This window comes from Arvicanthis niloticus, chromosome X (assembly GCF_011762505.2).
Source record: "Arvicanthis niloticus isolate mArvNil1 chromosome X, mArvNil1.pat.X, whole genome shotgun sequence".
Lineage (NCBI taxonomy): Eukaryota > Metazoa > Chordata > Mammalia > Rodentia > Muridae > Arvicanthis > Arvicanthis niloticus.
Genome location: NC_047679.1, coordinates 42432824 through 42445619, shown reverse-complemented (window position 1 = coordinate 42445619; position 12796 = coordinate 42432824). Strand labels below are relative to the sequence as shown.

Sequence of the window (12796 nt, the reverse complement as noted above, 5' to 3'; positions counted from 1 at the left end):
AATTTCTCAACTTCATATTCCTGGGAAAGGGTCAAGTTTCTTTAGGGATATGTAATGTTCTTCAAAGCCTTATTTTTTATTTATTTTTTATTGGATATTATATTTGCATTTCAGATTTTATCCCCTTACCACATTCCCCCCACCACCCAGGGACCTCCTAATCCATCCACTCTCCTCATGCTTCTATGAAGATGTGCCCCCACCTACCCCCTACTCCCACCTTCCCACCTTTGAATTCCCCCCCACACTTGGTGTTCAGCCTTCATGGGACCAAGAATCTCCTCTCCCACCTATTCCCAACAAGGCTGTCCTCAAAGCCTTTAAACAATAGACAACTGTCAAGATTAATGAGGATTGAGGAGACAGTCATATCACAATATATGAATCATTTATAAATTAAAGAAAGGGGGTGGTGCATAAAATGTTGTTGCGGCCCAAGCTGCCCCACGTTTGGGGGCCAAAATGTTGAGAACCTCACTGCCTCACTTTGGGTACCAAGGATGTTGAGAACTGCTCTGCCAAAAGGCCTTGGGGGCTAAACCATTAGAGTTCACACTGCCCCAAGATGCTCCTGACCACAGGTCAGGATTCAGCAAGAAAGAGATTGAGGACGGATGCGAAGAATGGAGACCAGACAGAGTGTGATTCAATTCCGTTTATTCTTCAGTCTCTCTTCTTCTCTCCAAGTCCCAAGTCTTGAGTTCCTAGTCCTTAGTTCCTAGTACCTAGTTCCTCCAAGTTCCAATTTACTTCTTCCAAGTGCTAAGTGCCTAATACCTAATAATAATTGCTCTCCAGTCTCAAGTGCCTAATGTCTAATTCCAAGTTCTTCCTCCAAGTGCCGAGTGCCTAATACCTAATAATAATTTCTTCTGTCTGCCTCTTGCCTTTTATATGTCTCACTTCTATGCCACAACTTTAAGTCATGCCTTTAAGTCATGCCTTTAAGTCATGCCCTTAGGCCTTGTCTCTAAATCTGATCTCTAAGTCATGCCCTTAAGTCACACACTTTTAACTCTCACACACCCAAGGGAAAATCCTGGGTATCTAAAACAAGATGTTATCAGAGTGTGCTCAGCTGTTGTAGGCTATTGTAATCAAGTCTCTTGTCAGGGTATATGGCTCAAGATGGCTGCAAAGATGATAGCCACTTTCTGTCGGCTCCCCACAAAATGTGATAAGCTAACTACTGGAGGTGGTCTCTTCAAATTCCATTTCTCCATTTTGGGGCATTTTGGCAGAGGTCACTCCCCACTGAGTCCTGGAATCCTCTCATATCCCCGGTCTCTGGAACTTTCTAGAGGTTTCCCCTCCCGAGAAGCTGCATATTTCTAGTCATTCTCCTGGCCTTCTTGACTTGTCTCCTGTCTCCCTCCATACCTGATCCTGCTCCCTTTCCTCTCTGATCCCCTCTCCCATCCAGGTCTCTCTCTTCCTCTGCCTTCCATGATTATTTTGTTCCATCTTCTATGTAGGATTGAAGCATCCTCAATTGGGCCTTCTTCCTTCTTTAACTTCTTAGGATCTATGGTGTATATCATTGATATTCTATACATTTTGGCTAATATCCACTTATCAGTGAGTACATACCATGCATGTCCTTTTGGGTCTGAGTTACCTCACTCAGGATGATATTTTCTAGTTCCATCCATTTGCCTGCAAATTTCATGTTGTTCCTGTTTTTAATAACTGAATAGTATTTCATTGTGTAAACGTACCAGATTTTCAGTATCCGTTCATCAGTTGAGGGACATCTAGGTTGCTTCCCATTATGAATAAGGCTACTATGAACATAGTGTAGCATGTGTCCTTGTGATATGGTGGAGCATCTTTTGTGTATAGGTCCAGGACTTACCAGACTTACTATTTCCAGTTTTCTAAGGAACTACCAGATAGATTTCCAGAATGGTTGTACCACTTTGCAATCCCACCAGTAGTAGAAGATGTTCCACTTTCTCCACATACTGGAAGCATGTGCTGTCACTTGAAGTTTTGTTGTTGTTGTTGTTGTTGTTTTATCTCAGCCATTCTGATTGGTGTAAGTTAGAATCTCAGGGTTGTTTTGATTTGCATTTCCCTGATGTCTAAGGATGATGACCTTTAAGTGCTTCTCTGCCATTTGAGATTTCTGCTTAGAATTCTCTGTTTAGCTCTGTACCCCAGTTTTTAATTAGTTTAATTTGGTTTTTTGAAGTCTATTGTCTTAAGTTCTTTATATATTTTGGATATTAGCCCTCTATTAGGATATAGAGTACGTGAAGATCTTTTCCCCATACGTAGCATGCTGTTTTGCCCTATTAACGCTGTCCTTTGTCTTATAGAAGTTTTTCAGTTTCAAACGGTCCCATTTATTAATTGTTGACCTTAGTGTTCTGTTCAGGACATTTTGCCCTGTGCCAATGCTTTTGAGTCTATTTCCTACTTGCTCTTCCATTAGATTCAGTGTTTCTGATTCTATATTGTGGTCCTTCAACCACTTGGACTTGAGTTTTGTGCAGGGTGATAAATATGGATCAATTTGCATTCTTCTACATGCAGACAATGAGTTAGACCAGCACCATTTGTTGAAGATTCTTTTTCTACTGTATGGTTTTGGTGCCAGTGGATGGATAGGGACAACAACCCACTTTCAAATATTTTGACCCAGAATTGTTCCTGTCTAAAACAAATGCAGGGACAAAAATGGAGCAGATACTGAAGGAAGGACAACCACCAACTTAGGATCCAACTCATGGGCAGGCATCAAATGCTGACACTATTACTTATTCTATGTTGTGCTTGTAGATAGGACCCTAACATAACTGTCTTTTGAAAGGCTCTACCAAAAGCTGACTGAGAGATGCAGATACCCACAGCCAACCCTTGGACTGAGGTCTGGGACTCCTATGGAAGAGTTACGGGAAGGACAGAAGGAGCTAAAGGGGTTGACAATCCCATAAGAAGACCAACAATGTCAACTAACCTGGACTCCTGGGAGCTCTCAGAAACCTAGCCACCCACAAAAGGGCATATATGTTATGGTCTGTGGCCTCTGGCACATATGTAGCAGAGGACTGCCTTGTTTGGCTTCAGTGGGAGAGACTATATCTTGGAGAGAGTTGGTGGCCCATGGTAGAGGGATGCTTCAGGTGGGGGGAGCACCCTCTTAGAGGTGGAGGGGGATGGGGTGAAGAGCTCTGGGAGGGGGGACTGGAGGAAGAGTAACATTTGGGATGTAAATTAATAAAATAATTAATTTAGAAAGAAACTATCCTGCAAATGAATATTTAAAAATGTGATAAGCTTAAATGAGGACTATTAGAAAGACACATAGGACAACAGAATCCTACAGTGCTGTGTTCTTGTTATTCATTCTTGAAGTGAACAAAAGGACTCTGAATCATCTCCGTTTTTAACTTAGAACTTTCAGGGAGAAACAATGTTAATATGAGAGGCAGAGACGCCTCAAAACAGGCCATTTGTCCCGGGCAGCATCTGACTGTCAACTACAACTACGTGTAGTCTGCCAGAGCACATAGCCTCTTGACACCCCCCAAGGTAAATATTTAATTTTTTTAAAAGAAGAAAAGCCCTGATACCAGAGGGGGAAGAGCCACTGAATAGGCGAGGTAGGGTAGACACTACAAAATGTTCAGTTCTGTATTCCCTAGGAAGTCCCAGGTAAAATGATACATTAAGATGATTTCTTTGTAGCAAATTTCAGGAAAGCAAGGTCACAGTGTAATGGGAGCAGCCTTCAGTTTTGCTAGAAGAGAAATCCTTGCACCTAATAAGAATGTAAAGACTTTAAATATTATGAGGCTGTGCTAAAAAATATAATGTGTGTGTGACTGGGTCACAAAACAAATCCCCATCTGATTTTCAATTTTCCATACAGAATTACTAGACTCAGGTAATCTTATGTCAGCCTGAAATATCTCCAAAAGAAAAGTAGTGATTTCTAGTAGGTAGGGCCCTAGTTCAACCAAGGAAGAATTTTGGAGAAAATCTTATATGAGAGAGAGAGAGAGAGAGAGAGAGAGAGAGAGAGAGAGAGAGAGAGAGAGAGAGAGGAGAGAGAGAGAGAGAGAGAGAGAGAGAGAGAGAGAGAGAGAGAGAGAGAGAGAGACTCTGTATAGGCCATTCTTAGGGTCGGTTCCCCAAACTGAGTTCGGAGTCTTTGTCCTGCTGCTATGCTCAGGGATTCCTGTGGAGGGCGTTGTTTGAGGATTTACTCCATTGTCTATGTGGGGGCTGTGGGAGATTTATTTGGGCTTGGTTTGGGTGTTGAGAGACTTGGGTGAATACAGTGAGGCATTTCAAGCTCTTCTGTCTAACAAGAGATACTCGAGGAACACTGATTCAGAAGCAGTGCGATCCCTGAGCATCGCGCCCCTGCCGTTAGCTCTAGGAGACCCCCAGGGCAAACATCACCGGATATAGTCCTTTCTCATTTCCGTTTGGGCGGGCTAAGGCGAGGATCTCGGGCAGCCTTCACGAGGAGAAGCTGCTGCCGGCGGCTGTTGCCGCTGCCGCTGCGTCTGCCTGGTCTGCTGAGGGGAAATTTCTCTCAGGAATCAAGGTAAGGTCCCTGAAGTGACTAACTTATCACCCACGAGAGGGTAGGCCCCAGAAAATGTTCTTAACCGACGACTCTTGTTGGTTTGTGTGACCTCCTTTATCCCTCGCCCTTAGCTCTTAACGGTCGTCTCGAAAGCCTACTCCATAGCCCTCGTCAAGGCAGTCACCCCAGGGAGGGCCCGGGCCAGAGCCTAACTGGACTGAACTGGAGCGTCATTTCCAGTCAGAAGGTCTCAGAGAGTTGAGAGGACCCCAGCCCCCCCCCCAACCCCCGTGTTCCCCCACGGCCCACATCCCCCCTGCCCCCCATGCCACCACACAGCACCCGCGTCCCCAGCCCCCATGCCTCTTCACACCCCTGCGTTCTGTCCCCCATGACTCCCCACACCCCCGCATCCCCCTCTCTGCTCCCAGTCCCCCCATTCTCACGGCCAGCCCCTCCTGCCTCATGCTACCACACACAACCCCGTGTCGCCACCCCCGGCCCCCCATTCCCCACAACCTCGCGTTTCCCCATCTCCCACATCCCCGCGTTCCACCTCCCACGCTCCTCCACGCCCCTCGTTCCCCCACCCCGTGGTTCCGCTCCTCACCCGCCCCCCCCCCCCACGCCCAGGAAATATCAGAATGGCTAAACAGCTCAGTAACTTTTCGGTTTTTCCGCATAGGCCCGAGGACCCATCTGTTCTCCCACGTGTGTGGGCCAGAGAACACAGCCTCTTGACGCCCCCAAGGTAAATATTTGAATTTTTTAAAGAAGAAAAGCCCTGATACCAGAGGGGGAAGGGCTGCTGAATAGTTGAGGTCTTTGTTGTTTCTTTAATATTTTTGTTTGGGGGTTTAAAAAGTTGTTTATTTTTTGGTTTTGTTCAGTTTAGTTTAGTTTAGTTTAGTTGGGTTTGAAGCTCTGGCTGGCTTGGAACTCACCATGTATACGAGGATGAGCTTGAGCCCACAGAGTTCCTCCTGCCTCTGCCTCCAGAGGGCTGAGATTAAAGGAATGAGGTGCCATGGTCAGGCAGAAGCAGTCTAAAGTACCAGTGGGTAGGCCAATAGTCAAAATATGGAAGCACACAAAGGCCCCTGTTGTTAGGTTTGGGAAACATGAGCAAGGTGCATACTTCCCTTCTAATGACTCAGCAAGATGTTGACTTGGGTTTGAAAAATGGAGATGCATGTCAGGGGAGGGGAAATTCTAAATCTTACTAGTTCTGTGTAGAGCTTGAAAACTGGATTCCAACACAGTTAGATTTAAGATTTCTGCTCCCAGCACATGGTCGACAGCAGAGCAGAATTCCTAAAAGGTGAAAGTGCCTGAGTGTAGAAATGGGAGTCTGTTCAATACTTAATTTCAAAATACTTAAAATACTTTTGCATTTATTTGTGTGTGTGTGTGTGTTTGTGTTTATGTTTATGTTTATGTGTTGGTATGTGAGTGTGGGGATGACAGGACAACTTTCAGGAGTCAGTCTTCTTTTTCCACTATGTGAGTTCCAGGGATCAAATTTGGGTTATTAGGCTTACCCACTGAGCCATCTCACAGGCCTGCCTTTTCTCTTCTCAAGATATAATGGAGATAATTACAGTGGCTCAGTCTTAGGGACATATTTTGCAGGTTCAGCCTTGAGAATCCAATGTTAGAATGCTCAGGTTTGCACACCACCTAATTTTATTCAGGGAGGGTCTCAGAGACATTAATATTTGATTTAATTGGAGAGCACCCATTCAGCATTATTAGGAGAACTGGTTCCTAGCAAGAAGTGATTTGGTGTAGGTGTGAAGAGACCTTTCTGCTACATAAATCCTTATGCCTACCTGTGAGTCATACAAGGTGTGAATATGGTAGCATAGGTCTCATTATCTTGACTAAAGCTTGTAAAGAAGGTAAATGGGAGACCTCAGTTTAACAGGTACAGAATTCCCAGTTAGTTCCAGAAGCCAAGAAAAGGAGTCTGACAACTATAGGGATCCACTCACCACATAATAAGATAGAACACATTCTTTTTTCTGTGTTAATCAAACAGCCTCGGGGGACTATAGCAAGCTGATGAGACTACAGGCCTGCTAAGAAGATTTTTAGAGTGTCTTAGAAATGTGAGAGCCTTTAGTTTGTGCAGATAAGCAGTAAGTAAAGACAAGGAGGAGATTAGGGGAGGACTAAGAGAAGGATCTATCTAATAAGAAAGTAAAATCCACAGGCCTTTCCCTCTGTATATTAGGAAACTCCAACATCCCCGGACAGTCAGAAAAAATGAGGGCTTTGCAATAAGGCTGGAAGAATCAGATGGGCTGAGGGATGAGCCTGAATGAGAGCTAAAGAGACTCATGACCTCCTAACATTAGGGTCCCATAGAGGGTACAGATGGCTAGATGTAGCTCATGTTATCTTTTGTCACAAGGTTCTGGGGGAGGTAAAAATATTAATCTGATGTTAAAGGCATCAGATCAGTAGGGGAGATTTCCAGGTACTCATGAGGAATTCAGTGTACTCACACACCATATTGCCAGAACTTCCACAGAGTCAGTCCCTCCTTATGTCATCCCCACAAGGCCTCAGACATAGAAGTTCCCATAATTTCTCCCCAAGACTAACAGAAAAATGGGGACCTTAGTCTGAGGGATCAGCAAGGGGAGGAATTTAGGCCCTCTTAAGACTCAAATTGAAGACCTGAAGTGAAGATTGTGAGTCAAAGCACACGTGATAGGGCCTTAACCTACCTGCTACAGTTTCGGGCTTCTGGAAAATAGGGTGAAAATATGGCGACACAAAGGCACCTTCGCACCCTCTGTTAGGTGTCAGTGAGGTTTAAATATAGAAAGGGGGAGCCAAACCTAGGCACTTTAGGATTGTATAAACAGTAGATGAGGACTGAAAATACTTATTCCTCAATCCCAATATAAAGAAACAATAGTCTGGGGCGGTCCTCTTGGCACTGGGCCTTTGGAGCCTCAGAGCCTCAGAGCGCAGTTTGTCAGCTGAGATGTCTCTCATTTCTTTGTATTTCATTTAAGTGAAATGAGATCCTGTGTGTGAAGGTACAGGAGGAAGGAGGGTTCTTGATCCTAGGTGGAGAAAAAATGAGAATTCTTAGTGAGAATTAAGGGACCTGGAAATAAGAATAAGAGATCCCCAAGGAGCTGTTAGCAATAATTCCTTACAAAGGAGCAGTGGGAAGAAAACCCTCCTGCATTTTCTTTTCATGGCTACTGAGGGCAGGGGTTGAGTTTTAGCTGCCGAGCAGCATAGGAAAGAGGTTCTAGAACCTGCCAAAACTACCATTGTGGACTGAGAGGACCCTACCAGCCATTGCTATCTCTAAGTCAGCTCTAGGGAATCATAGCTGCCTGCATCCTGGACACATTATAACTTCCTTCACTGTTTTCTGAGGCTATAAGGAGCCACATGGATTCCTAGATTAGTGATTATATGTTGGTACAGGAACCTTGTAGAATATAGGCAGGTTGTTAAAAGCCACAGTGCTATGATCCTCCCGAAAGTACTTACAGGATCTCATTATACTTCCTCCAGGTCTCCATAGTACTTGATTTCCAGGCCACACTCCTGTCTGCTATCTCTTACCACAGCCATCATGCCCAGGGGACATAAGAGTAAGGCTCGTGCTCGTGAGAAGCGCCGCCAGATCCAAGAGGAGGCCCAGGGGCTGAAGGATGCTGAAGCCAAGGCAGCAGAGAAAGGAGCGTCAGCCTCCTGCTCTGATCATGATTCTGGAGATGCTGTTGCAAGCACCTCTACTGCTGTTTTACCTCAGAAGTCTAAATCTCAGGGTGAGGCACCCACCACTACTGCTAGTAAAGGTGGTGGCTATAGAAGGTCTCGTAAAACTACCAAAGGTCCAAGGGAGGAAAGTACTAGTTCCTCTAGGGTCCCACACTTCAATGAGAACCCACAGAATGATCTTCTAACAAGGAAGACAGGAATCCTGATGCAGTACTTGCTCTGCAAGTACAAAATGAAACAGCCAGCAAATAAGGGAGAAATGCTGAAAGTTATTAATAGAAGGTTCAAGGGGCAGTTGCCTGAGATCCTTAAGAAAGCCTCTGAGCGCATTCAGCTAGTTTTTGGTCTTGAGGTGAAGGAAATTAAGCCCAATGGCGGCTACTACACCCTTGTTAGCAAGTTAGATCCCAGTGTTGGTGGTACTCTGACCACTAGCCTGCCATTTCCCCAGAACGGGCTTTTGATGCCTCTGCTGGGTGTGATTTTCTTAAACGGCAACCGTGCCTCTGAGGCAGAGATCTGGGAATTCCTTAATATTTTGGGAATTTATGATGGGAAGGTGCACATAATCTTTGGGGATCCCAGGAAGCTCATCACCAAAGATTTGGTTAAGGAAAATTACCTGGTATACCAAAAAGAGGAAAATAGTAATCCTCCATCCTTTGAGTTCCTTTGGGGTCCCCGAGCCCATGCTGAAACTACCAAGATGAAAGTCCTGGAGTTTTTAGCAAAGGTCAATGAGACCGTTCCTCAGGCTTTCCCAACTCATTATGAAGAGGCTTTGAGAGATCAGGAAGAGAGAGCCCAAGCTGAAGCTGTATGCAGTTCTGGCACTAGTGCCAAAGATAAGGCAGAGTCTAAAGTCACAGTGGTTGACTCCTCTGGCAAAGATAAGGCAAAGTCTAAAGTTGTACCTGTCGACTCCTCTTGCTCCTAGAGAGATTAGAGGCAGATGCCCCTTTAGGTTTGGAACAGGGTTTTCCACCTTAAAAGTAGAGAGAGGCTGATAGTTTATAATACACATCTTACTGTGCTTTAGTGTTTTTTAAGTGTTTCTCTTTTCATAGAATCCTTATATAGGTTCAGAACTCACAGGTATACATTACCTGTATCATATTATTTGTTGCTGTAAGATTTTAAGGATAAGAATTTTGATATTCTGTACTACATTGCAAAAACCCTCGAATCTTTAAGTTGATGAGCAAGCAACCACTGCTTTGTAATGGAGATTTTCTTTGAAGCGTGTGATGGTGTAATTTGTTTCTTAAAAGAGAGGAAAACAAAGCATAATGTGTAAACTACTATTTTCCCTTATTCACTTTTGTTTTTATTTCACTTTTTGGTAAAGTTTGAAGAGATGTACTTAGTTGTTGTTAGCTGAATAAAATTGCAAAAGAAAAAGATTTTATTCTTTGCTCAATAGACGATTTGTTCTCATTAACTGGTTATCTGCTCTTGGAAGACTCTGCTAGTAGTGACAGTTTTAAGAGACCCTTTCTCCTAGCCATAGGTTTTAGAGTCTAAGAGGAATTATTACATAAAATGGTGTGGTACACTCACATAGAACAGAGTCAGGTTTTGATGAGAGTTGGTCAAATGTAAATTCCCAAGGTAAGGTACTTTGGGGTATGGGACATTCAAGTTACTACTAGTTTGGAGGTCATTTTATTTAATTATTCTGATTTTTCTTTATTCTCAGATAAATGCACACTCTGCTCCATCACTTCCTCCCAGCCCCCTCTCACCTTCCCTCTGGCTCACATCCACTGCTCCTTCATTTCCCTTCAGAAAAGAGCAAGCCTCCCAGAGATACCAACCCAACGAGGCATAACAAGATGTAAAAGACTAGGCACAAACCCTCTTACCAAGGCTGGACAAGGCAAACTCAGTAAGAGAAAAAAAAAAGGTCTTACCAGTAAGCAAAAGAGTCAGAGACACCCCCCACACCCATGCTAGGGATCCCACAAAATCTCCAAGCTAAACATGGGCACAGATCCATGCAGGCTCTAAGGTTGCCCCTTCCATCTCTGAGTCCCTGTGAGCCCCTTGAGCCACGTTTAGTTGATTTTATGGGCCATGTTTTCCTGGTGTTCTTTTCTCCTTTGGCGCCTACAATGCTTCCCCTTCTTCCTCTGGGTTCCTGGGTCTCTACCTAATGTTTGGCTGTGGATCTTTGCATCTGCTCCTATCAGCTGCCAGAGGAAGTGTCTGTGATGATTATGCTAGGCTCCAGTCTGAGTATAGCATAATATCATTAGGAGACATTTCATTGACTTTGTCAGCTGTGTTTGGTTCTACTCTAGGTCTCTGAGCTTCTGGTTCCTGGTTATCCAAGCAGTGTCAGCAGGCCTGGGCTCCCTCTCAGCTTGGGTCTCAAGTTAGACCAATCATTTGTTGGCTACTCCCACAAGCTCTGATCCAGAGCCATTTCCCCAGTACATATCACAAGCAGGACAAGTTGCAGGCTCTAGGTTTTATGGCTGAGTTGGTGTCCCAGTCCCACCACTGGGAGCCTAACCTTGTTATAGAAGATGGCCAGTTCAGGCTTCATATCCTCCATTACTAGGAGTTCTCACTAGGGTTAACCTCCTAGGTTCCAGGAAGTTTCCACTTGCGTTGGAAATGGCTTCTACATCTCTCCCCCAATGTCCAACTATTCCAGTAGTCTCTCCCTTTACTTTCCTTGTTCGTCCCTCCACATTCCTATCAGGAGTCCCTCACTCTGACCATTCAACCTGTAAAAATATATTTCTACTTCCTAGGGAGATCCATGTATCCCCCACCAGAAGTCACTTTATTTTATAATTTATTTTGAAAAACATTGTATTGATTCTTTGTGGGTTTCATGTCATGCACCTAAATCCTACAATGTCCCTTTGCCCTTGCAGCCTCCCCTTCCCAAAGGAAAAAAAAAGAAATAAAACAAGGCATAGAACAAAGCTCGTCGTGGAAACTGTAGTGTGTCATAGTGTGTCCCATAAGTATATACCTTTTTGTCCATATATCAGTACTTGGAAACATTCATTGTAATGAGTCATTGGTCTGATTTGAGACCTCTGGCTTCTGCTACACCATCAATAATGGATCTTCACCAGGACTCCCCTCAGTTATTCCATGGATATCCAGCAGGACAGGCCCCTTCACACACTTTGGATCTGGTGGTGTGAGTGCAGGTGAGCTGGCCCCCAAGGGCATGAGGGTGGGAGGGATGACCTTGCATTGGATGACCTTTAGATCTGCAGGACAGGCCCCTTCATGCACTCCAGCAATTCATTGATGAGATAGATGTTGAGGTGGGCCAAGTCAAAGCCCTGGATCTGGACCTGGGTGGCAACTGAGTTGCTCAGCTCTCCTGTACCTGCACCACCAGGGTGCGCTCTGGCACTACTCAAGCTACCCAATGCTGCAGCTAGCAAGGGACAGGGTCAGCTCTTCTGCCCTCAAGAGACATAAGCACACTACAAGAGCCCTACTGTGCTACCCATTTGAGGTGTGGTACTAACAGAGGTTATTTTAAATAAACTCTAGTTTACATAATGCTAGCTAATTATGAGCAGGTGCCAGATTCTCATGAGGTGAGCCTCATAGTTGAAAAACTAAACCTGAAATTGCAAGCTGTTCTTGATTGGAAAAATTATAAAGCAGAGAGATTCTCTGCATGGAGTAGGAATAAAAGCTCTGCTTTCCTGTCTTAGCGTAGTTTCACATAGTGTAGACATTAGTAATTTATGCATCTTTCAGAGTTTGGAGAAAGAGCAACTGAGGATAAACTCTTGAGAAATACTTGGTGGCTACTGGGCTGGCAGTTCTTGACCTGATTTGGGGGCAGCCTCCCATATTTCATTAATTAAGCAAATATCCACAGTTGGACTAAATTTGTAGTGGTGAGAACATAAAGCATCAGGGATAGAGAGGAATATCAGTCTTTGAAGCAGGGACCACAGATTTTGAGAAAAAATTTGGTAAAATCCCTCACTTCATGTTGAATAGTATAATTTTACTGAGAAAGTTGTACTATTATTTATCAGCATTTCAGTTGATTTAAAGTTTTAGTTTGTTTTTGTTTTTGTTCTGACTTCTTTAAAAAATAAAATCCTTGGTAGACATAAGAGTAACTTGTTCTAACATGTGAACGCAATCATAATAACAAGATCTGTTTTACCAAAAGCCAAATATTTGTAACTCATTTTTCCAAGTGCTATATATATATATATATATAATATTAAATATTATATATATTATATATATGTGTATATATATATGTATGTGATATATATATATATATATATATATATATATATATATATATATATATATATGATCTAACAGTCCTACAAGATGCAGTTTACCAGAGCCTTTAAGCAGATGCAAAGTGAACATATTTTCAAGTTCATATGGCTGGTCCATGAGAAGGTTAAGATCTAAGATTAAGGTTAAGACTAAATTGTGTTCATGATTCTTAGAGTCACACTGCTTCATTTTTCTCAACCTCATGCC

The 12796-nt window shown here is 43.6% G+C and overlaps 1 protein-coding gene across 1 annotated transcript; it reads left to right on the top strand.

Moving 5' to 3' along the window:
• Positions 1-8150: 8150 nt before the first annotated feature.
• On the top strand, positions 8151-9236 carry LOC117695391 (melanoma-associated antigen B4-like). The gene has a single exon (XM_034486259.2). The coding sequence runs from the start codon at positions 8151-8153 to the stop codon at positions 9234-9236; it is 1086 nt and encodes a 361-aa protein (XP_034342150.1).
• The last annotated feature ends 3560 nt before the right edge of the window (positions 9237-12796 follow it).

Coding starts and splice junctions, on each gene's coding strand:
- LOC117695391 (XM_034486259.2), top strand. CDS start 8,151: ATGCCCAGGGGACATAAGAGTAAGGCTCGTGCTCGTGAGAAGCGCCGC.